Genomic DNA, 23,563 nt, shown 5'->3' with positions numbered 1-23,563 from the left:
ACCTAAGTTGTAAGCCCTTGCAGTCTGACAGCAAATAAAAAAGCAACATGATTGCAGTTGATAGTAGCTGTGATATAATAGAAACTACAAACATAGAAATGTACACTGAAATGGCAAAAACAACATCAGGCTTAATTCAAAGTGATCTGCATTATATTTTACTCCACTATAAAGTCTTAGAAAAACAAAACACGATACTGGCATCAAAAGAAAATTCTAGTTTATCTTTGTTGTTTTTTTTGTGTTATTTATTTATAAATAAATAACAAAAAAATAACACACAAAAAAAGATAAATTGGAATTTTCTTTTGATGAGCCAGTATCGTGTTTTGTTTTTCTAAGACTTTGTAGTATAGAAAAATATAATGCAGATCACTTTGAATGAAGCCTGATGTTGCTTTTGCCATTTCAGTGTACATTTCTATGTTTGTAGTTTCTATTTTATCACAGCTACTATCAACTGCAATCATGCTGCTTTTTTATTTGCTGTCAAACTGCAAGGACTTTCAACTTAGGTAACTAAACATTTGCAAAAAGAAGCTCTACGAGGAGTGAATGTATATAAAATTAGCTTCCAGACTAAAAAGTGTGTACTGCTATGAGTCACCTGTCAGAAGAGTTTCTGATGGAGATGATTCTCTCAGTGTAATTTCCAAATCTGAGCAGTCTAGGTACTGAGGCTCGGGTGGCTCTGTCCAAAAAGACTGTGTGAGTCTGTTTAAGCTTTCTGAAGGAAAGGTGATCACAGCTGTATCACCAAACACATCAATCTGATGAGATGGGCAAGGAAGAAGTCTCTCCTCACACAAATCCACAGCCTTACTGATGTAACTGTAGTCCCGCTTCAGCTCCCGCTCAATGGTCCTGCAGCAGAAAGAAAATGTTACCATAGCTCCAATTCATCTGCTCAAACATGTCGGTATGTACAAACCTCTCTTTTATGCCGTTAAAGCTGTTTCCAATGATCAACACCTGAGATAAACCTTGTATGCTCCAGTTCTTCCACAGGAGGTTGTTGTAAAGGGCTTTTCCACAGTGCATTAGATAAAAGAGAGTGGGTTTTGTGGCCAAACGCTTCCCCTCCTGTACAATCAAGGGGCGGAAAAAAAGCAGATTTATTCTCTCTGCACTGATTTATCAACATCTAAGCTAGTGAATAACCAGTGAAATCAAACAGATAGCAAAATGAAATGGCTGGAGTTGTAACAGTTGTTTATTTGTAACAATGGTATTTATGGTAACATTATATCTGTATAATCTACTTCATAGTGTATACCTGAAAACAGTGTTTTACTGTTATTTATTTCAAAAATACTCAAGCTCTTGTCAACTGACCTCATTTTCTGTGAGTACAGTCAAACCCAGCTCTCTTAAGACATTCTTTTCAGCAAAGGAGAAGGCAGGATCATAAACATAGCAGTCCCGCAGTAAAATCTACATGGACAGGGGCAATAAAGCACATATTTTGCATCAGAGTTTCACAAGTATCATTTATAACACAGATGGAGTCGATCTTCTCACCTGTCTCGCATCCAGAAGAAGCAGCAACATGGCAAGTTGGTAGCGAGCGGCTACACATGAAGAAAAAGACCCAAGACCATAACAAACACACATCAGTGTTTCTTCTGGGGCTTTTTCCAGCTGATTTTCAGTGTCACTGTCCCCTGGAGGTTTTAGGGATGCTGCTGCTGCCTGGAAATTCTCTGAAGAGAAGATGATCCACTAAATAACTAAGCTTAACTCAACCTACATATCTACAACAAACTCACCATTCCAGTCTTTCCAAAAATCTTCGTACTTTAGTTCAAACCTAAGAAGGAAAGATATAAGCAAACCAATAACTTATGGGAAGATGTATGATTTCACCTATTATGCAAGATAAATATTGTTACTCATATATATATATATATATATATATATATATATATATATATATATATATATATGTATATATATATATATATATATATATATATATATATATATATATATATACATACATACATACATACATACATGTGTGTGTGCGTAACTTCTTACATGTTGTCTCTGATTCTTCTGATGAGTTTTCCAACATCCAGTTGCTCCTGATGGCATGATGGTGAGTTTAGAGGAACTTGATGAGATTTAAATTGCCTACATACACCTTTTCGACGCCGAGCTACCTGCCATTCATCGGATATGTACGACATTTGTGTGAATTGCCAGATGTAATTTACATAAGTACATACATTTCCAAACGTAAGTATCATAAAAACATGGAACTCAAAACCAAATTTAGCATTTTGAGAGCTGAAAGCTAAAAATGGAAACGCAGATGACCTATTCAAGTGCAACACATTGTTCTGTTTCCGGTGTGATTTCCGTCTAGTTAAAAGTCACGTAAATTCAACAGATTTGCTGTTGTTCGATTGTTTTTATTTTTAAAAAAAATATTGACCGCTTTATAAAAATGTATGTGTTGAATGGTTGGTTTTAATTAAGCTGCTTTTAAAATATTAATGAAATTATTTGTAGTGTACATTAATTGAAGTGACACGGCTAAACCGGAAGAACTTGCTTTTGACAAAAATATATCATTCGTCAACAGTTCGTGTCTCTGCAGTTCGTCTTATTACCACATAAGATATGTGTTTTTGATCTCAGACCAAGGTTGTAATTAATATTTTAGTAAGTTAACTTAAACGAAATCGTCGTTTTTTATCACTACTAACATGTTGTGTGTATTTACATTAATGCTACAGAACGTGCGTTATTGCTAGTAATTAGCCTTCGCTCCGTTTTCTTCTAAGCAGATTTGTATAGTTTTATAATCGATGTTTCACGTTTAGTCTTATTTGTGTATTCATCGTTATTGATTGTAAACCTTTTTGTCATTATTAATTTATCGTTAGTTAAACCACAAACGTTGACTTCATACCTGACTTAGTTATCGCATTTTATTTCCCTCTTCTTTGCCTTTAATAAACTAGATATGCATCTTTTTCCTGATTTTGAAGTCACAATGTTTCTTTCCTGGAAAATAAATGCACGTGTAATTTTAGGATTCGGTCACATTTCATTAAGATCTATATTGTTTATAACTTGCAGAGATGTCAATGTCCCACCTTTACGGGCGGAGGGAGGAGGAAGAGGAAGGTGTGGAGGTGGAGAGTTTTGAGATTACTGACTGGGATTTAGCCAATGAGTTCAACCCAGACCGTCGCAAATTCAGGCAGAGCAAGGAGCAGGCCACATATGGCATCTGGGCCGAGAAGGATTCTGATGAAGATGAAAGGCCCAGCTTTGGTGGCAAGAAGTATAAATGGCTTGCTTTTGACACAAATTCCAATTCTGAAACAATTTCTAACCAAATGTTCTAATAAAATATTTATGATTTCTTTTTAGATCCAAAGACTACACTGTACCTGTGAGCTTTGTGAGTGGTGGTTTGCGTAAGAGTGCTGCTGAAGAGAAAGAGCGGGAAAAAGAAGGCAGCTCTGACGACTCTGATGATGATACTTCTGCAAAACTCCCCCCTTCACGCGTGACTGCACCCAAAAAACTCCAGATGGTAATTTTTAAATGTGCGCACATTGTGATGTCCATTGTTTGTAGAAGAAAATAGTGAAAATAATGATGTTGGGAAAAAATGTTTTTCTAGGGTAATTTCTGTGGAAATCAGTCTAAGAGGTTTGCAGGTGGAATACAGTCTGGACAAGGAATTGGTAACTGGGAGAAACACACCAAAGGAATTGGACAGAAACTTCTGCAGAAGATGGGTTACCAGCCAGGGAAAGGCTTGGGGAAGAATGCTCAAGGTGTGTTTAGTTGACTTAGATTGTTCTTTTAAAAATGTTGTAAAATGTTTTGTTTTTTACATGGATGTGGTGGAATTGAAACACTTGTAATGTACTTTCTCTCTGTAGGTATCATAAACCCCATTGAGGCAAAGATCCGTAAGGGAAAAGGAGCGGTTGGTGCTTATGGCAATGAAAGAACCCAGCAGAGTCTTCAGGACTTTCCTGTAGTTGACTCAGAGGAAGAAGAGGAGAAGGTAAAGTACTGAGAAAAAAAATTGTCTTTACAATGTTGTTTTTATTTTTGTGTTTGATTTTATTGATCAAATGAGTCTATAGAGTCATTGTGGTAATTTTCTATATCTTTATATAGGAATTTCAGAAGGAACTTGGCCAGTGGCGTAAGGATCCAGCTGGGCCTGCAGGAAAAAAGAAGCCCAAGTACTCTTACAGAACAGCAGATGAGTTGAAGGCTAAAGGTAAAATAGTGAGTCGGAGCACATCTGCAACTGCAGGAGAGCTGGCACAGGTCAAGGTATGTTTATGTTTCACTTGTGTGCTGTTTGTTTTTTATGTTGGCATGGCTGCATAGGTGCAAAATTGAGGATTCAGTGTTTTATTAAGCATCAGTAATTTAAGTACATTTTGGCTACATTCATAGTACTTATTTATCCTGACATTTCCCTTGGTCTAGGTAATAGATATGACTGGAAGAGAGCAGAAGGTATACTACAGTTATAGTCAGATGTCTCACAAACACAGTGTTCCCGATGAAGCTCCACCAAGCTTGGCTTCACAGGATCAAAAGGTATCTGGCTTTGCTCTCCCCGAACTTGAGCATAATCTGCAGCTTCTGATAGACCTGACAGAACAAAACATATTACAGGTAAGAGGAAACCAAGAATTATTTACAACATATTTAGCTACAAGAATAGGATATTAATAAGTCAGCAACCTGAGAAAAATGTGAAGAACTTGTAATCTCTACTAAAGCGTTCTTTCTTTTTTTTGTGCATCTTTTGTAGTCTGCCAGACGTTTGCAGCATGAAAAAGACGTGGTTGTTTCTCTGAGCCATGAGTCAAAAGCTTTGCAGAGCAGACTGGAGTCAGAGCAAGAATCCATCCGAAGAATGGAAGCTGTCTTAGCATTAGTGGAGCGTTTTCCTTCTGAAGAGACGGCACCGGGAGAGGGCCCGACCCTACAGGTTTGTGTTACAAACACTGACTGGAGCCGGTCTGCAAGCTGTTCAAATTAAGGAGTTCCAGCTTTATATTTCATAATTGTGAAGCTGATTTGTAGTGCTTGTCTCTTCAGGAGTGTGCCCAGATCTTTGAGACATTACAAACCGATTATTATGAGGAATACAAGATGATGGGATTGGCAGATTTGGCTGTGGCTGTCATTCATCCATTGCTTAAAGAGAAACTCTCCTCCTGGGACCCTGTGAAGGTAGTCTTTTACAGTTAGAGGAAACCACATTTTTAGTAAATGATTAATATCCAAGCTAATTCTTGAACGCTTTCTGATCTTTTCAGGACAGTTCTTATTGTCTGGAGGATATCGGTCTGTGGAGAGCAATCCTTGAATCCAGAGACATGCATCCCAGTGGTCCACATTCAAACATGGATCCTTACCACAGGTCACTTTAAACACCTTTTTTTAATATATTTATGTGTTTAAATTATTTTAGTTTCTACTGCAACTTGGTCTTGTGTTTTAGTAAAATGCTTTTTATCTCTTTGTTGACCCAGACTATTATGGGAGGTGTGGATCCCAGTGATGCGGTCTTGTGTGTCAGGCTGGCAGCCTCGGATGGTTGGACCAATGGTGGACTGTATGGAGATGTGGGTTCCTCTTCTGCCCCCGTGGATCGTGGATCACCTGCTGGAGCAGATGATCTTACCCCGATTACAAAGAGAGGCAAGACACATGCTGGAAGACTTTCTCACATTCTTGTGCATTTCTCCTGTTGTTACATTTTGCATCAGAAGTGTGGTTATTCAAATTAAATCTACTAATATCTTCAACAGGTGGATAGCTGGAACCCTCTAACTGACACTGTGCCTATTCACTCCTGGATCCATCCTTGGCTGCCTCTGCTTCAGTCACGCCTTGAGCCTCTTTACCCTCCAATTAGGAGCAAGCTGTCCAACGCTTTGCAGCGTTGGCATCCCAGCGATGCCTCAGCCCGCCTCATCCTTCAGCCGTGGAAAAATGTTTTCACAGCAGGTGCATGGGAGGCCTTCATGGTTAAAAACATCATTCCCAAACTAGGTATGTCTTCAGCATCCACCACCCGAATCAAAACTGCAGTACAAACCTAAAAAAATCCTGAACGTTGCATATCATGACTCCTGTTTCAGCGTTGTGCCTGGAAGAACTGGTTATCAACCCCCACCAGCAGCAGATGGAGCCATTTCACTGGGTGATGGACTGGGAGGGCATGCTGTCCCTCTCCAGCCTGGTGTCTCTGCTGGAGAAGAACTTTTTTGCAAAATGGTTGCAGGTCAGTATCACACAGACCTATTTGAAAATGTATTTTCAGCTGTTTGTTGTGGTTCATTTATTGAATTATATGTGGTTTTAGGTTCTGTGTTCATGGCTGAGCAACAGTCCAAATTATGAGGAAATCACCAAATGGTACCTCGGGTGGAAAAGCATGTTTAGTGACCTCTTGTTGGCACAGGCTCTCATTAAAGAGAAATTCAATGAAGCTTTGGACATCATGAACCGTGCAGTGTCTTCTGGCATGGGTTGGTATTCATGATATCAATGAAGAGAATATAAACTTGGAAACGAGATGAGCAATAATTAACACTTTGGCTTTTGTTCTTTTTCACATCGACAGGTGGTTATATGCAACCTGGTGCAAGAGAGAATATTGCATATCTCACCCAGACCGAAAGACGAAAAGACTTCCAGTATGAAGCTCTGCAGGAGCGCAGGGATGCTGAGAGCGTGGCTCACCGGGGCATCAGTGCTGGTGTGCCAACTAACTTCAAAGATCTTATTCAAACCAAGGCAGAGGAGAACAACATTGTCTTCATGCCTTTAGTGGGAAAACGGCATGAGGGGAAACAGCTGTACACATTTGGGCGTATTGTTATCTTCATAGACAGGGGTGTTGTGTTTGTGCAAGGAGAGAAGACCTGGGTTCCCACATCTTTGCAGAGCCTGATCGACATGGCAAAGTGAGCTCAGACACACTCATCATTTAGTCTGCTAAGTCTGAAAAGAGTAGCAGAACTGTTTTATGTATTAAGAGGATTTCAGTATAATTTGTACAAGTCTGTAAATTTGAAACACTGTCAAACTGTGAATAAACACTTATGTTACTTATGTTGTTAGACTGATTGATTTCAAAGTAGAAAATTATATATTTAGGTCCTGTAATTTTTAGTTTGATGCAAGTTTGTTCTAGATGGGTATCAAATGGTGCTGCATATGTAACTATTAGAAATTAACTTCTGATTGTACGTGATGCAAAAAAACTTACAGATGTTCCACTTAAGAATTAAGTTTATTGCCACAATACAAGGTAACAATCAAAAGAGTGAAAAATATGAACAAAGATCTATGCAAATAGATTGCTCTTATAGGACTGAAACACTGTGCATCGTGTCAATATGATAGATCTATAACTGCTTTATGAATACATTTGCATTAAATGGAGAATTACACTTACAAAGAAAATAACTAATATGGAAAAATGTCTGCAAATTTATAATATTACATTTACATTTTTGAAATGACTATTTGTGGAATTTCTTAAAGTTACAGTAGCTTTTAGGACAGTAGGTCGCGCTGTGTCCTCCGTTAGCGCTAAATGCAGTGCTTTTTGACTCTTGGGCTCTAGATATGAGACCCAGAGTGGCGCCGCCATATTGGATGGGCCTCCACTTTTTTAAATATTATCATTAAATTCTTATTAAAATTTCTCGTGAGACAACAACACATAATAGAAACATACAAGGCATCTTTAGTAACAATAAAAGAAAAACAAATAAACTTAAAAAGAGGTACTTATATCACAAAGTAAAAACATTGTTACAAGATTAAACATTTTTCGGCAGCATGACAAATGGCTTTTGCAGTTGCATTTGAATTTTTTATACGAGTCAAAGTGGATAAGAACATATGGAATTCATTTGTGAAACAGTTCTTGTTGCCTCCTCACTCTAAAGTCAATCCAGAGTTATCAACTATGCCCGGCAAAAACATCACGTGGATTTACTAGTGCCTTTTCTAGCCTACCTGATAATATTTTTTATTTTATTTTTATTTATTTCGTTTAATTATATTTATATTTTAATTATGCCATACATTGTGTCTGATTTGGTTAAAAAGCTTGATATAATGTGTTTTTAGTTGGGTAAGCAGCAACTTCATCAGTAGATGTAAATGCACCGCAGGCGAATGGAGACCCATCTAAGATGGCAACCGGGCGCTACGGCAGCTGAAATAGGCAGCGCCTGTCCTTGGAGCGTCTACGATTACGTATGTCTGTGTGTTGGGCTTCCGTCCTAAATCGACAATTTGTATGTAGAGGGAGTTCTCGTTTTTACGTGTACTATTCTATCAAGTAAAGACGTAAGTTTGGACCAAGTGAGTATTTGTCGGAAAACATACTATTTATAACCACAATGAGCGCATAATATCCGTCAAAATATTAGTTCTATTAGTTTAGTATACCGATGTTAGCTACAAGCTAACGGTTATTAGCCCGTGTTAGCTTGCATGCTAACCGTATGTCATTGTTACTAAAGTGATGTTTTCATCGGTGTTTTTTTATCGGTCTAAAACTCTTTATTTTCACATTCTAATAGCCATGTCTTCCGACGTTCTTAAGAAGCGGAAATCGAAGGTTCTCCGCAGTGAAGCAGGAACCCCGGAGGTGAAGCGGGGACGTGGAGAGGCGGACCAGCAGGTAGACAGAATCACTCAGAACTTTGTAAATAAGTGGTGTCCAATCATGGACATGTAGGCCCACTGTCCAGCATCTTTGTTTCAGCAGCATCTAGTTTGAATGAATGGATAGTTAGCATGCCTCTGTAAACTTGAAAACACGAATCTGTTAAACAGCAGTGGATTTGAGCAGGGAGATAACTAAAACATGCAGAATCGTGGCTCTCAGTGACCAGTATTGGACTTCATTGCTGCGATGAATTTACTAATTGAAGCTTTAATTGTACTTACTGTTGAGTTTACAAATATACAGAACATTGGCAGTTAAAAATGTCAGAGTTTGCACATTTTATTTTATGTGATGATCAATCAAACAGGGACATTTTCTGCCTCTCAGTTCACGTCCTACAGGTTCCTTAAAGTCAAAGTTATAGTTTTTATAGGTGTTTGAATATTGAATTGCGGTTAATTCATCCACATAGTATTACACAAGGTTAAATCTGTTTTTGTGGTAACAATTGAACATCTCATGTTGAACAAGTTCACAGGAATATTCACAGCACATTATGTTTTTAAACACTAGGTTGCATGTTAGCAACCCAAAAACAATAGTGAGGTAGGTGTGTAATAACTTTAGAATACTATGAAGTAGTATATTATTGATGGTTTTATTATTGCATGCTTGTTTCTTTTCCCAGGATGTTCGTGTCTATAATGAGGAGGTGGAATTGGATGGCAGGAACCCTGAACAGGACTTTGATCAATACAAAGAGTCATGTGAGGCTTTATCCAAACTCATGAGTGAGATCCAGAGGATGAAAGCCTCTGGTGCCAAGGAAGGGGTAAGAGCCATAATCTCTACAATACATCACAGCAGTATACAACTTTCCTTTAGTTTCTTTTTCAAACGTTTCCTTTTCTGCTGGAAAATCTCTACTAAACATCTGTTCCAGATGTTTCTTTTATTGACTTTTTCACATGCCATATCAAAGCTGTAAGATCTGAAGTTAAGTGTATGGGTATGAAAGTAAATATCCATATATATATATACATAAATGTTTCTTTTTAAGAGTATGGATGTCGAGCAGAAACGTATGCAAAGCTGCATCCTCTTCATGAATCTTAAGAAGCTCAACCGTCTAGCTCACATGCGACTGAAAAGAGGCAGAGACCAAACACATGAGGTAATTTTCACAAGTCTACTTTTGAACTGTGGAAAAAAACTGTTATAATTTAAAATGTTTTGTTTACTTTCTGGAAAGTGTTTGTTTGTTTTGTGCTGATTGCAGGAGGAATGTTTAACAAGAGGCACCTTTTTCATTTTAACATTCAACCACAGTGAAGGCTACAGTCAATGTGCAATACCAGTTTAGTTTTTGTGTTCTTTGTTAAGCTTTGAGTGTTTTACTTCAAATTTGATTTACATTCATTAATATGATCAAATGCTGAGTTTTGACAAGCATGCATTTATTATTTTTTAAAGGGTTATTTTTTTTGTTACTTTACAAATTTCATTGGTGATTACTTTTTCTGTTTCCAGGCTAAACAGAGAGTTGATGTGCTCCACCTTCAGCTGCAAAATCTGCTCTATGAGGTTATGCATCTTCAGAAGGAGATCAGCAAATGTCTGGAGTTCAAGTTAGTACTAAATTCTTTACTTGACTTCAGCCTTTAGTTTTTTCAACACTTTTTATTTATAATTTAAGATGAAATAATCAGTTTTATTAAAAGTGTTTAAGGATGTAACAACATATCTCTATAAGAAACCACTAAACAATTTGTTTCTTTTTAATTTAACATTCTCAGCACTACTTGAAAAGTATCCTGTCATGTCTAATTAAATTCTCCGTCTCTTAACAAGATCTAAGCATGAAGAAATTGACTTGGTGAGTGAAGAAGAGTTTTACCAGGATGCCCCGCCGGAGATCTCCAGGCCTTCTCTCACAAAAACCGATCCCCACCAGCTCACACTAGCACGGCTGGACTGGGAGCTCGAACAGAGAAAGAGGTACAGAACTTTACCACGAAATAGTACACATTTGTACTATTGTGGTTACTTTTTGCTGTTCGGTGTAGTCTTTGTCTGGCAGAGAGCAGCTGATTAAAGTATTTTTTGTTGGAAACAGGCTAGCTGAGAAATACAAGGACTCACAGGCCACAAAGGAGAAAATTCAGAAGAGCATTGAAGTGAAGAAAGAGCATCTAAGAAGCTTGCAGCCAGGACTGAATGCTATCATGCAGGTAAAAATAACAAAAACAGATTTTTAATGAAAATTTTACGCTTCCAAGTGAAACATGTCCGCTTTAAGATAGTAGGAGGTTGCATATGATTGCATACAATATTTTATAAATGTAATTATATGTTTCTACTTGGTCATCTTTTATCACTGTGTTTTATTTAGATTTTATTTATCAGCTGTTAATGTTTAATTTGTTTCTTAACTGTTATCTTAGTCTCATTAGTAAACTAGTGTTTCCTCTGTGGGGGCCGGCTGCCCCGGGGGCAGCGGTGGACTGTGGTGGCCGGGGTGCTTCATTTGCCTACTCTTACCAAGGCTATTGCTGCCAGTCTTGGTGCTCCCGGTGCAGTTGGCTCCTTTGATGGCGTTTTCGTCTTCTTTATATATATTACATCTGCACTCAGCCAGCTGCCCTTTCTTTATTATGTGTGTGTGTGTGCATGTGTGTGTGTGCGAGCGAGCGAGTGTGCGTGTGGGATTTTGCATCTGCTTGGGATGGGATTGAGGGTGGGAGGAGGGAGAAACAAAGGGGATCTCTTATGTGAATCTGTGTGGGAGGGGTGGGAAACCGACTGCTGTCTGGTTGTTTTTAATATTGTAAAGCGCTTTGAGCTGCATTTGCATAAAAAGTGCTTCATAAATAAATTTTGATTGATTTTTTGATTGATTGATATGTACAAGTTCAGAAGTCCTATCAATCATACAGTGACATCATCCTTGTCATTGCTGGATCAGTGAAAAGAAAATGTGAATTTAGAGTTTTACTTTGTATAACAATTGTGCAGTACCTAGTTAGTACATGTCGCATATAGTTATTCTGTTTGTCTCAATTTCTTTTAAAATGTATGAATTGATTCATTGTAAAGAAAAGTAATCAGCACAGAGGTGAAAGTTTAACCATCTTTCCTAAAATTGATTCCTGTTAATCTGGTCATCACAGGCGTCTGTTCCAGTGCAGGAGTACCTGTCCATGCCGTTTGAACAGACGCAGAAACAGGCTGAGATTGCCCGCCACCTCCCTCCACCCCTCTACGTCCTGTTTGTTCAGTCAAACGCATACGGCCAAGCCTGTGGTAACTGACTGAATTTGCTGTGAATCAAACTAAATTAAATACACTTTTTGCTTATAAGTGGTTCATTTTCATGACACTTTTTTTTAAATTTCAGACAGAAACCTGATTGTTTCGATCAGTGGGGATGTGGATGAGGCTAAAGCCCTGTCCAAACCTCCCGATGATTCCCAAGGTACGAAAGACACTATGTAGGCGTGTTTCCATTGTCGGAATGTCAGGGTAAATTCTGGGAGGGGAAAATTGACCTGGAGATACAATGGCCCGGTCCTTTCAGCTGTTGTCTCCATATGAATTCAGTTATTTCAGGACTTTGCACAGACGTCAGCATATCGTGACTGCTTAAGTGTCCACAGTAACATTTAAAGTTTTATTTATCATGTCTCACGGCAATTTAATTCATTTGGAAGGCCAAGAGAGCACTTGTGTGTTGTAAAATGTAGTGTTCAATGACCAGAAGAAGCGCAGTTTTTTACGGCGCTTTGTGAGACAACAAAGCCCCATGAATTGCATCATTGTGGGGGGGATTTCCCCTTCATTTTTTTGGTGTAGTCATGGCAGCACGAATGGTACTTACTTGTGTGAGCTTCCATTCTACTTCACCAGCAACTCTTCAAATTTTACTAATGCCGATTGTTTTGGATGATGTGCGCTGATGTCATTTCCTACTGATTTACTATCAATCAGTGTGAGTTAACCAAAAGTTCTGCTCAGCTACTCTGCCGGGCCTCTCTGAGTACCAACCCCTGTTCAGGTACTCCGAAAGTTCCTGAAAACGGCCCGTTCGACTGACCCAGTGAAGTGGAGAAGTGCATGCTGGGAAGTTCCAGTAAAATTACCGTGAAATTTCGACAGTGGAAACCCATCTCATGTACTCGCCTTCATTCATGCAAGCTGTGCACATGGCATCCGAACTCACAACTCTTTTATTTGTTATTAGTAAGTATTGTTTTAAGTCAATCTTCAAAACAAGCAAACGTGTTTTTCTTTAATCTAGATGATGAGAGTGATTCAGATGCAGAAGAGGAGCAAGAGAAAACGGTACGTTTCTGGTTTGCCTTCACTCTAAAACACACACCACACACACACACACACACACACACAGAGGTCAGGGAGTTCAGATGTTTCTAAATATACCTGCATCAGACACACAAACATCCTGAGGGCTCAGCTTCCACGCGCCGTGTTCCGGTGGGATGGAGAGTGGCAGCCATCGATTGACTGTTGCATCCGGAGGCCAGTGAGGGATTCTGGGAAATATTCACTAAGACTGAGGGAGGGGACTGTAACCTGATTAATCTGGAACATGCACACTCGGCAGCAAAGAAATGTGCACTTTTTAAATCAAGATGGCTGTCAGCAGTTGGGTGGAGACATTTTCTGAATTACAGATTTACTGGAGCCACCTACATCAAAATGTTATTGCATTCTTTGGATTTTATTATTAAAACCTATTATTGGTTTTAGTTAACAATTTAAATTTAGTTTTTGCTGCCTATATATATATATATATATATATATATATATAATTGTTTTGCTGTTCCTGGGCTGTCAATTCTGTTACAGTTTGTTTCAGCCTTTAGAAATAACTTTTGAATGCATCCTCGTGTCTAACACAAGACCTATTCTGTTTTTTTTTTCCTGGCTCTACTATCAGTTTACAGATTTTTTTTAAACTGCAAATCGAAGCCAGTGTTCTGATCTTATTTACTTTTGTGTGTGTGTGACAGAAGAGAAGGCGACCAACTACAGGCGGCCAGCTGGATGACAAACGACGAGAGATGCTGAAAAGACACCCTCTGTCTCTCTGCTTGGACCTTAAGTGTAAAGGTAACTTTTCTTTATGGCGTGTAGTAGAACTCTGTAGAAATCAACCTCATGTTTTTCTGTCGTTACCCAGCATGCACACTCATATTTACATCCCCTTTGTCTTGCACACCTTGTAACGTGACATTGTATACATTGTGCTGTGTTGTAACTTTACACCTTTATATAGCGTGTGAAAGAACGCGTGACCCACTCTGCTATGACATGACACCGTTTGACCCTCGTGTTCCCTCTGCTGGCAACTAAAGGAATCTGATGACAGATTATAGGGAGATCTGCATTGCAGGCATAACGCTACCTCAAGTGGGAGGGTGGGGGCGAGGTGAGGGAGAAACTAGCAGCATCGTAGGTCTGCAGCACCTACAGAATCTTGTAAGCATTTTCTCTCAAAAGCACTCTCTCCCTTTTACTGACGTTTGTTCCTACATCCTTTTCTAACTCTGGCCAGCTGCAGAAGCCTCTTTTAGTGCAGGAAAAGCAAAATGTGAGCTGTGTGGCTGTGAGTGAGTGACAGTGTGTCTCTGAGTTCGCCTTTACTGCAGAGTGTCGTGCTTGAAAGGTAACCATCAGCGTTCTTTGTGCTCCCTGGGTGCTGCCAGCTCCTGTTCTGACCACACCCAGTTGCTGCTTTCTGACTCACTGCAGCGTAAAACAAGAAACCCAGGAGGGCTATCACTGGAAGGATTCATAAAAAAGACCCCTACACTGCAGCGGCTTGGTTAATCAGCACATATTTTTCTCTGGTCTCCACAGACGGCAGCGTTCTTCATCTCTACTTCTTCTACCTCATGAATCTGAACATCATGACAGTCAAGACTAAAGTCTCCACCACCACAGATCTCAGCTCAGCCATCAGTGCAGGGTGTGTGTAGACAGAGCAATTGGACATGTCCTTAATGAGCTCCCAAAGGTCTAATGATGACTTCTTTTTTCAGGGAGCTTCTGAAGTCAGACACCCTCCTCAGCTGCTTGTACACTAATGACCAGGGAAGAGAAACTCCCAATCCAGCCAATCGCTACCAGTTTGATAAAGTTGGGTAAGTGTGTCAAGCAATCAGAAGCAGTATGAGTGTGTGTCCTGGGTCACACAGTTAAATTTCTCTTTAGGATCGTTTCATTTGCTGATTATGTGGAGGACCTGGGATATCCCTACATGTGGGTCCAGAATCTCGGAGGATTGCATTTTCCTAGTGAATCTTCAGAGGTGTGTTACAGCATCTAGAAGTATCCCAGCAGAGCAAAGTTCAAAATGTAAAACATTATTTTTGTTTCCCTGTGCCAGGGTGTGCTTGTGGGCAGTTCCCTGAGCGCCAGCCACATGGAGAGCACCATGAAGCTGCTGAGGGGGCGAGTCCAGTCCCGCTTGGCTCTGCAAAAACAGTTTGCCTCGTTAGGTGTGACAACTACCAGTCCGATACTTCCGATTGATAATAATTGTAGAGGAAACTGACTGTGTTCCTGCCCTCAGAACACAACATTATCCCAGTCTCCAGTGAGTGTCAGCATCTGTTTCCAGCCAAGATCATCTCTCGTTTAGCACGTTGGACCACCATCAGTCACCAGGAGTACATGGTAGAGTTTAAGTCTTTCATAGTTTATTTGAAACAAATATTTTGATGCTTTTCTTTTGTTTATTTGTTGAATGAGTGTGTTATTGCTCTTGTTTTGAAGGATCTGCCGTATACCCGTCATGTAACTGAGGCTGGACTAGCCAAGGAGACAGACCTGTTCTTTATGGGAGTCCTAGAAAGAGGCACGGGTATGTCCAATCACTGAGAGCAGAACTGGCTCTTGTTTATTTGTTTTTTCTCCAATAAACAAACACCACGCTTGTCCTTCTCTCAGCTCGTCTCCATGCTGCAGTGGTTCTGAGTCCTCGTTACCCAGCAATAGCTCCTCTCTTCTCCCTGAGTCTAAACTGGAAAGGAGAGTGCAGCGGACGCACTGATGACAACCTCAGAGTATGAAAATCCAGAGTTTTAATGTTTTTCACAGGGCTTTTTGAAAGCTGTGCCTCCTATAATTATAGAATATACATGACCTGTCTTTAGGCCATGGAGAGTGAAGTCAACATTTTCAAACACGAGCTGCAGGGACCACGGCCGGGACATCAGCTGCTGACCAATCAGATCGCACGGATGTGCGTCTGCCTGGATGTGTATTTGGAGACTGAAGGACAAGATGTCAGCGTAGAGGGACCTCGTGAGTTCCCCCGAGAAAAAATGTGCCTGCGCACTGTCAGGTATGCAGTTATTATTGTGTTGTTTTTGTGTGTGTGTTTATTTTACAAACGAGATAAAAGACGCTGACTAGATTAACCTGTTCTGTCTCCATGCAGGGGGCCAAGTCGTCTGAAGCCATTCAAGTACAACCATCCTCAGGGTTTCTTCAGCCACCGTTAATCGTCTCTACACTTGTCATCACGTTGTCTTTGTGACGTTTTCATACACAAAGTCCTCTTTTTAAACATTTTGAAAATAAAAGAACATCTTAGTGTTTTCTGGAACAAATGTTTTTTGTCTCTGGCTCTTGTGCACGTAGGCTCACTCTGTATTTTTGTGTTTCATCACTTTTCTGTCCTCTTAACTTCTTTTGTACTGTTCTATTTATAGCTTTTTTAGTCAGAGATATCTGATTATTATTCAGTTGTGGATCCCTGCTGGAGCAAGCTGAGTCATTTCCACAGAGGCCTGTGGAAGGCAACATTTTGCTTAATGTGTGCAGCTGACCTTTGACCTCTCAGGCTTTAGCAGCGTGTTCTTATTGGAAATATGGATACGTTATTTTAGCACTTGTATCATAGCGGGTTTTGGTTTAGCATCACAAGTTAAGCTCGATATCACGCTTCAGAGTTATTAAATTATAGATGATTCTATGTAATTACACTGAGAGTGTCTATATTTAGCAACCCCAGTGGCAAAGATTATAATTTGATTCATTAGATCGTTTTTTCTTGATTTTCTAACTTCCACTTTTGGTGTTTTGCGCTGCAGCAGCTGCTTAAAGCTGAGAACAATAATTTGTCAGCATTTATGGACAAAATACCACATCAGCCTTTTAACACATTGTAATTCAAGCATTCTCAGAACAAAAAAGTCGTTTCTGTTTTGCATGGCTTGCAAACTTTAAATTGGTTTTCAACTAGTTTATATAAAAGTGATCAAAGGAAATGATGGATGAATGGTTTAAGCAGATGGTGCAGACTTGATAGAGGATCCAATCCCATCAATAGTGTTCTATTTTTAGTTTGTGTGTGTGTGTGTGTGGTGCATGCAGGAAAAACATGCCAGTATGGTGGGAGGGGCTCAGGACAGGGAAGTGGAAAAGCAAAGCTGGAGAGGAGGAGGTGGTGGGTGGATCTTCAAGGAGTTTTAGTTTATAGGATTTCTGTGTTCTGCAGCTTTGGCCAGCGGTCAGATGTAGAGAGAGAGAGAGGACTTTAGACAAAAGATGTCCTCCAATGTCATCCAGAATGTTTTTAGTGTCAGTCTCAGGATGAACGGGGTTTTTTTTTCTCTCAGTATTATAATCTACAGAATGATCTAATGTGATTTGATGTTATTTTTAAACCAAAACCTATTTTTATATCCTGCTGCAAAACTCTAAAACCAGTAACAGACCCGTTTAACTCTTGAGATAAATATTTTTTTCCTAATGAATAAAACTAAAATATTTTAGAAAATGTTGAGAAAAAGTTAAATTTGTAAGAATAAATAAATAAATACGTGTGTAAGATTATGAAAATTAATCTGGGACTTTGGAAGAGTGGATGTGAGGAGGAGGAACAGCGCTTGATTGATTCATACATGAACATGATGTGAGGAAGGGTGCAGTGGCTGCCAGGGGTGGGCACAGCTCCCCCTCTCTTTAGCTGCAATGCAGTGCAGTAACTCTGTTCACCTTTTTGCTCCCACACCTTCCTGACTCTCCATAAAATAAAGGTTAATATCCTGTTTTGCAGAGTAAACACATTAGGAAGACGCCACACTGCTTTTGTGTTTGTGATTTTTTTAATACTCTTTATTTACTGTTTCGTGTTGCATATTCTCAGCAGTTTATACATAGCACAGTCATCATCCTTTGCAGAGTGAAGGAGTGAAACACCACAGTTCACCTGTCAGGAGAAGCTGCATCAAGGTGCACAACGAGCAAAATTCAAGTCTTTCTTATGATTTATCTGTGAATATAATATAGACATTTCTTTTTTCATTAAATAAACATAATGATATTAAGTATCTGTCGCAGTCTTTAGATTGACAATGTTTTGACGCGTCTACCCTTGAAGGCTCGTGCAGGTGCAGCAGGATGCTGCTGTCCCACATCAAGACTTGGTTTTAATGCACTTATTCATTAAGGGCAGTCGTCACATTCACTTAGAGTTTAAAGCATTCTGCATTCTCTACAATCACACATCAGAAGCTTCAGGGGGATGTGATGGCCATACTTGGGAAGCGAGGGGATTATTTGCTACAGAAATCAATATTGCTTACATACTGTTACCTGCTTTGCTTTGGACATTAAATTGTGTGACCAGGTTGCATCCAGCTCCTCAGCTCCACCCGTCTCATGCCTTTGTCCACCTCCCTCTCTCAAAATTCTTTGGCATCTCCTCGCCTTTTGAAGGTTAAACGCAGCAATCAGTTTTATTTCTTGGCCTTCTCCTCCTTGCTCTCCTTTGCCTCGGTGCCAGAGGACTTTTCTGCTTTGTCCATCTTTGCTCCCTCCTTCACTTCTTTACTCTCTTCTTTGCTTGTTTCCTTCTTTGCTTCTGGCTTATTCTCATCCTTTTTGCTTTCTGGCTTCTCTGGCTCTGCTTTAGGGGCTGGCTTTTCTTCGGGCTTCTCCTCCTTCTTGCTCTCGGTTTTTTCAGGTTCTGCATTAGAAGCTGTCTTTGCCTCAGGCTCAGCCTTTTCTGACTTGGGAGTGGAGGGTTCCTCCTTCTTGGCAGGGGGAGCACTCTCTTTGGGCTCAGACTTGGGGGCTGGTTTGTCCTCGGCGGGTTTGCTGGGAGTTGTGGGTTTTGGTTCTTCTTTTTTTGGTGCTTCATCCGTTTTGCTCTCTTTCTTCATGTCGGGTTTGTCCACCTTCTCTGGTTCTTTCTCTTTTGGCTCTGGCTTCTTCTCCTCCTTCACGGGCTGCTCTTTCTCTTTCTCCTCTTTAACAGGTTGAGGTTTCTCCTCTTTCTTCTCCTCTTTCGGGGTGTCTTTGGCTGCAGGAGGCTCAACTTTCTCTTTTTCTGGAGATTTTGGTTCAGGAGACTTGGGAGCGGGAGATTTAGACTCTGGGGATTTTGATTCCTCTCCCGCGGGAGACTTAGCCGGTGATTTGGGCATGGGGGATTTGGCTGCTGGTGATTTGGGTTCTGGAGACTCAACAACAGAAGATTTAAGAGTAGGGGACTCAACTTTTTCATCCTCATCTTTTTCATCTTCTTTCTCTTCCTCTCCCTTTTCTTCCTCCTCTTCTTTTTCTTCCTCTTTCTCCTCCTCTTCTTTTTCTTCCTGTTTCTCCTCCTCTTCCTCATCCTCTCCCTCCTGCTCTTTGGTTTCCTGACCTTCCTTTTCTTCCTCTTCCTCTTCTTCTTCATTCTTCTCTTCTTCATCCTCATCTGCCTCTTCTGTCACCTCTGTCACTTGGGTCTCATCAGTCTGTTCCTCCACGATTACTGTATCTGAGATGTCCTCGCCTTTCACCTTCATGTGACCTGAAATCCTGCTCTCCAGGTATGAGTATGGAATTCCACCAGACACAAAACGGTTCTCCTCTCCCTCCAGTAACTTCCTGTTTCAAAGATACAACCAGGGTGGAGTTTAGAAGGTTTAGCTTCAGCAAATCGGGGAAAATGTGTGTTTTTGGACCTTGACTAACCTATAGGCAGCTATCTCAATATCCAGAGCCATCTTCACATTCAACAGTTCCTGATAGTCCCTCAGCTGGCTTGCCATCTCCCATTTGGTGTTTTTCAGCTCATTTTCAAGGTGATTAATGGTCTCCTACAAAATAAGAACACAAAACCCGAAATTTCAAGATAAAATGTGAAAATGGGTATTTCTACTGCTTCAAGTGTCGATGCCTTGCCTGTAGTGAGCTCAGGTCATCCTGGTGTCTGTCTTCACTCTCCATCCGCTGCCTCTCCAGCGAGTCCTTGGTTCCCCTAAGAGTCTCCAGCTCCACGGTGCGGCTCTGGAGCTGGCGGCGGTAATCGGCAATCTCTTCCTGGGATCCACGGATGGCATCCTGATTAGATTTAGCCGTTTCAGAGAGGCGCTCCACGCGCACTGCAGGGGAGAGAAGCATTTTCAGCATAATTTCATATTGATTTTGTTGCTTTTGCTGTGTCATGCAACTGGAAATGAAAAAGACACAGATCCGGATGTGTGCACATGGATTGAACTTTCTAGACTTAATGAAAAGACAGTCGCCACTAAGAACCTGAGTAACCTTGACACTGTCCATCTGTCGGTTGGTCTGACTCAGCTTCCCTCGTCTTCCAGCCGTGAATGAGCCGATGCTGCAGTCAGTCGGACACAGAGGTCATCCGGCTCGTTGGCTAATTCAGATCAGCATGCAAATTCACTGTAGGAGTGTATATTTCAACTACAGAGTCTTGTGACATATTTGCACACTAAACCTTATTGGCTTCTTGTCAGCTAGCCCTATGTGTGAAGCTGCAAAGGTCAGTCACAAAGTACTTTGCTTCACAAAGATAATCCGTCATATCATGCCACGCTAATAGGAGAGGCTGGTTGCTACAAGAGCAGGTGCCTTATCTTGTATTCCTGCTGGCACGGCATCCTTGAGAAGTGTCCTTATTGTGGAAGCCCAAAGTAAAACTCATCAAAACAACAAAGGCATCCAGGAATGACAAGCCAAAAGCCACATCCTGCCACCTCCAGCCAGGGTGTAAATTAATCACAGTCTGCAGTCTAGGAGTGATTTCAGTCTGCAGATTGCCTTCAGTAATAATGATCATCCTGCAGCAGCAACACAGCCACAGAAAAGGGGTTAAAATAAACTATATGGGGTTTATGTCCCTTTAAAAACCTTGTTTTTTGTGATATAATATTATTTATATGTATTTGCATTTTGCAATTAATAAGACTGATTTAATAAAAAATAATATATATATATATATATATATATTTTTTAATTTAAGTAGTAGTTGTCGGAGCAAACTGCTCTGATGAGCTTCAGCACCATGGACAGAGGACCAGCATCTTTACGCACTGAAACCGACTGAAACACAAACCCAATCCCCCCATCTTCTAATGAATCCTACCTTTGAACCATTCTTCGGCGTGCGTGGCACTCTTTGATGCATGCGTGTCCAGCTGCGAGCGGATCTCTCGCAGTGCGCTGGTCACGTCCGTCTTCAGCGTGTCCCTCAGGTCAAAGCTCACCTGTGCGCCCTGGATCTGCGCCAGGAGCTCCGCCACCTCCTCCTCATGGTTCTTCTTGAGAAAAGCGGACTCTTCCTCCAGAGCTCGGAGCTTCTTGTCGAGCTCCAGACGAGCCAGCCGGCATTCCTCCACGTACTTTTTCATTGCGCGAGCTGCAGCCTCCATCTCCTCCCGGTTCCGAGCTTCATCCTCCAGCTTGACGCGCAGCTGCTGGATGTCCTCCTCCAGGTGCTCATGTTCCAGAGCGGCGCGGGTCTTCTCACCGGTCAGCTGCTGCAGGAGACCCCTCAGGTCACTCAGCTCCCGCTCGTAGTGCTCTCCGATGGAGATGCGTCCGGCCTGGTTCTGCCGCAGCGCCGCCGCTTCTGCTTCCAGGTTGCGGTTGTGCATCTCCAAATTGCGCACCTTGTCGATGTAGCCGGCGAAGCGGTCATTCAGAGCCTGCAGAATCTCCTTCTCGCTCCTCCGCGCCATGTCGCCGTTGAAAGTCTCCAAACTGTCTACAGAAGAAGGCTGGCTGTATGTGAGGCGGCGGCGTTGGGAGTGGAAGCCGCTGGAGGAGACGGAGGCGGGCCGAGCCTTGCGGTAGGAGCTCGGGCCCATGAAGTGGTGGTCCACCGTGAAATTCATGCTGGCTGTACCTGGGTGAGGACTGACTGCAGTAGGAGGGAGAGCGCTGGGTTTATATAGGAGGGAGGGAGAAGTCTGTGGTCAGCAGCAGCAGCAGCAGCACTGGTTCTTTTTAAAGAGACATATTTTGCTCAGAAAACTATTGCCTGCAGGTATCTGACTCCACACCGCATCTGATGACTTGTTCTAAGATGCATCACTTGGTTGAACATACACTTTTGTAGCTTTAAGTAAAACCATCAACTAAATCCTCATTTTGTATAAGAATCTTAAATCACATCAAATTTATGAAGATGTCAGTTTCTTTCTTTATTTTTAATTTTTTGCAAACATTTGACGATTTCTTTAAGATGCAAAGATTTATTTAATGGATGGAGTTCATGTGCACTGATGTGGGTGTTCAGTTTGTTCTGCTGTTTCACTGCTGCAGTGTGATTTTGCAGATCATCCCTCCTGGGGTTCACCCCTTTAGGCCATTGACAGCTCCTAATCTTGGCAGCATTGAAACCGTTCACCTGTTCATGTCATGCATTTGCTTATTTTTGCTTCTGATAAATTATTTGCAAACTAGGTTACAGACCGATTAGGAAAACTTAAAACTGTCACATTGAAGAGAAAATTGTTCATCCGGGTGTGTTTGGTGCCATGACATGGCAAAAACAAACCTGTCTGCTGATTTGAATGTCTGCTCTGAGGGCCCTCTCTGAAGAGCACAAGCAGCACCTATTGATTACCCAGGGTGAGAGGGTTTACACAGCATACCTTGACAGAGTCCTGAGAATTCTGTATCCCTCAATCCCTTGAGATGTCGAAGAACAGACAAATAAGCACTCGGTGGTTTATCTAAATCAGCCATTTTTCATTGCTGAGAAATGAGGTAATTGAAATGTATTAAAGACAATATTTTTATTTCAATTTAAATAAAAGTTATGCAGACCAAACAACTAACAGATCATGCAGAGCACGCATGAAGGAAAAGTGCTGCATTCCCCTCCCTCTGGACCACGCTGCATTTTTTATAAATGAATAAAATGGAGTCAGCTGAATAGATGTGATACTATAAATGGGTTTGATGCACCGCACAATATTGTCCCTGTTGTGGAAAAGACTTGCATGTAGGTTCAGCGCTCAGGAAGCAGCCAGGTGATGCACAAAACAGAGTGAAGGGCTGCATGGCAATGGCAGGCACAAAAGGTAGCATGAATGTGTCTTTGAGTAGCAATGGAAATGGAAAATAGTAAGAATAATGTGCAGAAAACGAATAAATATTTGTTTTGTTGATAAAAGTGTTGTCTGTGGCTGTTTGGAACTTAAATAAAAGACATGAGGTGTAAGAGGACTGGACAGCAGAAGGTAAAGAATGCAAATATAAGAGAAGAAGATAAGGTGTTGATGGAGAGTTGACAACAACACAGTGGAACAGGGAGAGCTAACAGGGAGTGACCTTGGTGGAGACATCTAGAAAAATGGCAGTCCCTGTAGTCTCAAGGATGACTCGGCTGAATTACAACAAAGGCTTTGAATTGTACTCACCTGCTTAATCCTGGAAATGCATATACCTGTATTTGTCTGCACGGGAATTTGGTTACATTTGATGGAAAACCAAGATGGTAAACCAAACCAAATCTTTATTTTATAATGCAGAGTTGAAAGGTCAAAGCAAAAAGCGTCTTCGGTCACTTTAAAACTCCAAGAATTTTAGTTTTTAGAA

The 23,563-nt window shown here is 40.9% G+C and overlaps 4 protein-coding genes across 6 annotated transcripts; 2 read left to right on the top strand and 2 right to left on the bottom strand.

The window, feature by feature from the left end:
- Positions 1-475: 475 nt before the first annotated feature.
- srrd (SRR1 domain containing) lies at positions 476-2,349 on the bottom strand. Its single transcript, XM_015972569.3, has 6 exons — positions 2,041-2,349; positions 1,770-1,810; positions 1,522-1,703; positions 1,336-1,434; positions 932-1,083; positions 476-864 (listed from the first exon to the last, which is right to left on the bottom strand). Exons 1-6 carry the CDS (start codon positions 2,250-2,252, stop codon positions 597-599), a joined length of 954 nt encoding a protein of 317 aa, XP_015828055.3. The 5' UTR covers positions 2,253-2,349; the 3' UTR covers positions 476-596.
- A 193-nt stretch (positions 2,350-2,542) lies between these two features.
- On the top strand, positions 2,543-7,119 carry tfip11 (tuftelin interacting protein 11). 2 transcript variants are annotated; one of them, XM_015972566.3, is made up of 15 exons: positions 2,543-2,652; positions 3,091-3,298; positions 3,388-3,553; positions 3,644-3,800; positions 3,909-4,036; positions 4,153-4,314; positions 4,474-4,665; positions 4,805-4,984; positions 5,095-5,229; positions 5,316-5,419; positions 5,532-5,700; positions 5,811-6,054; positions 6,144-6,286; positions 6,368-6,533; positions 6,629-7,119. In XM_015972566.3, exons 2-15 carry the CDS (start codon positions 3,093-3,095, stop codon positions 6,973-6,975), a joined length of 2,499 nt encoding a protein of 832 aa, XP_015828052.3. In that variant the 5' UTR covers positions 2,543-2,652; positions 3,091-3,092; the 3' UTR covers positions 6,976-7,119. The 2 variants fall into 2 exon arrangements, with proteins under 2 accessions (XP_015828052.3, XP_015828053.3); XM_015972567.3 differs by having other exon boundaries at positions 2,546-2,670.
- Positions 7,120-8,270: 1,151 nt separating this feature from the next.
- Positions 8,271-16,332, top strand: thoc5 (THO complex 5). Of its 2 annotated transcripts, none has more exons than XM_015972557.3 (20): positions 8,271-8,385; positions 8,607-8,707; positions 9,384-9,527; positions 9,756-9,869; positions 10,226-10,323; positions 10,547-10,693; positions 10,812-10,926; positions 11,866-11,998; positions 12,093-12,170; positions 12,993-13,036; positions 13,726-13,825; positions 14,576-14,684; positions 14,758-14,859; positions 14,930-15,026; positions 15,105-15,216; positions 15,291-15,394; positions 15,494-15,581; positions 15,668-15,783; positions 15,874-16,064; positions 16,161-16,332. In XM_015972557.3, the coding sequence occupies exons 2-20, from the start codon at positions 8,609-8,611 to the stop codon at positions 16,222-16,224; spliced, it is 2,055 nt and encodes a 684-aa protein (XP_015828043.3). In that variant the 5' UTR covers positions 8,271-8,385; positions 8,607-8,608; the 3' UTR covers positions 16,225-16,332. The 2 variants fall into 2 exon arrangements, with proteins under 2 accessions (XP_015828043.3, XP_015828045.3); XM_015972559.3 differs by having other exon boundaries at positions 8,278-8,370.
- Positions 16,333-17,815: 1,483 nt separating this feature from the next.
- Positions 17,816-21,945, bottom strand: LOC107393926 (neurofilament heavy). Its single transcript, XM_015972556.3, has 4 exons — positions 21,102-21,945; positions 19,901-20,100; positions 19,691-19,815; positions 17,816-19,603 (listed from the first exon to the last, which is right to left on the bottom strand). The coding sequence occupies exons 1-4, from the start codon at positions 21,850-21,852 to the stop codon at positions 18,466-18,468; spliced, it is 2,214 nt and encodes a 737-aa protein (XP_015828042.3). The 5' UTR covers positions 21,853-21,945; the 3' UTR covers positions 17,816-18,465.
- Positions 21,946-23,563: the final 1,618 nt, after the last annotated feature.

Source organism: Nothobranchius furzeri, chromosome 17 (genome assembly GCF_043380555.1).
Source record: "Nothobranchius furzeri strain GRZ-AD chromosome 17, NfurGRZ-RIMD1, whole genome shotgun sequence".
Classification (NCBI taxonomy): Eukaryota; Metazoa; Chordata; class Actinopteri; order Cyprinodontiformes; family Nothobranchiidae; genus Nothobranchius; species Nothobranchius furzeri.
The sequence above is the reverse complement of the archived record's forward strand: the minus strand, read 5'-3'. Positions and strand labels throughout refer to the sequence as shown.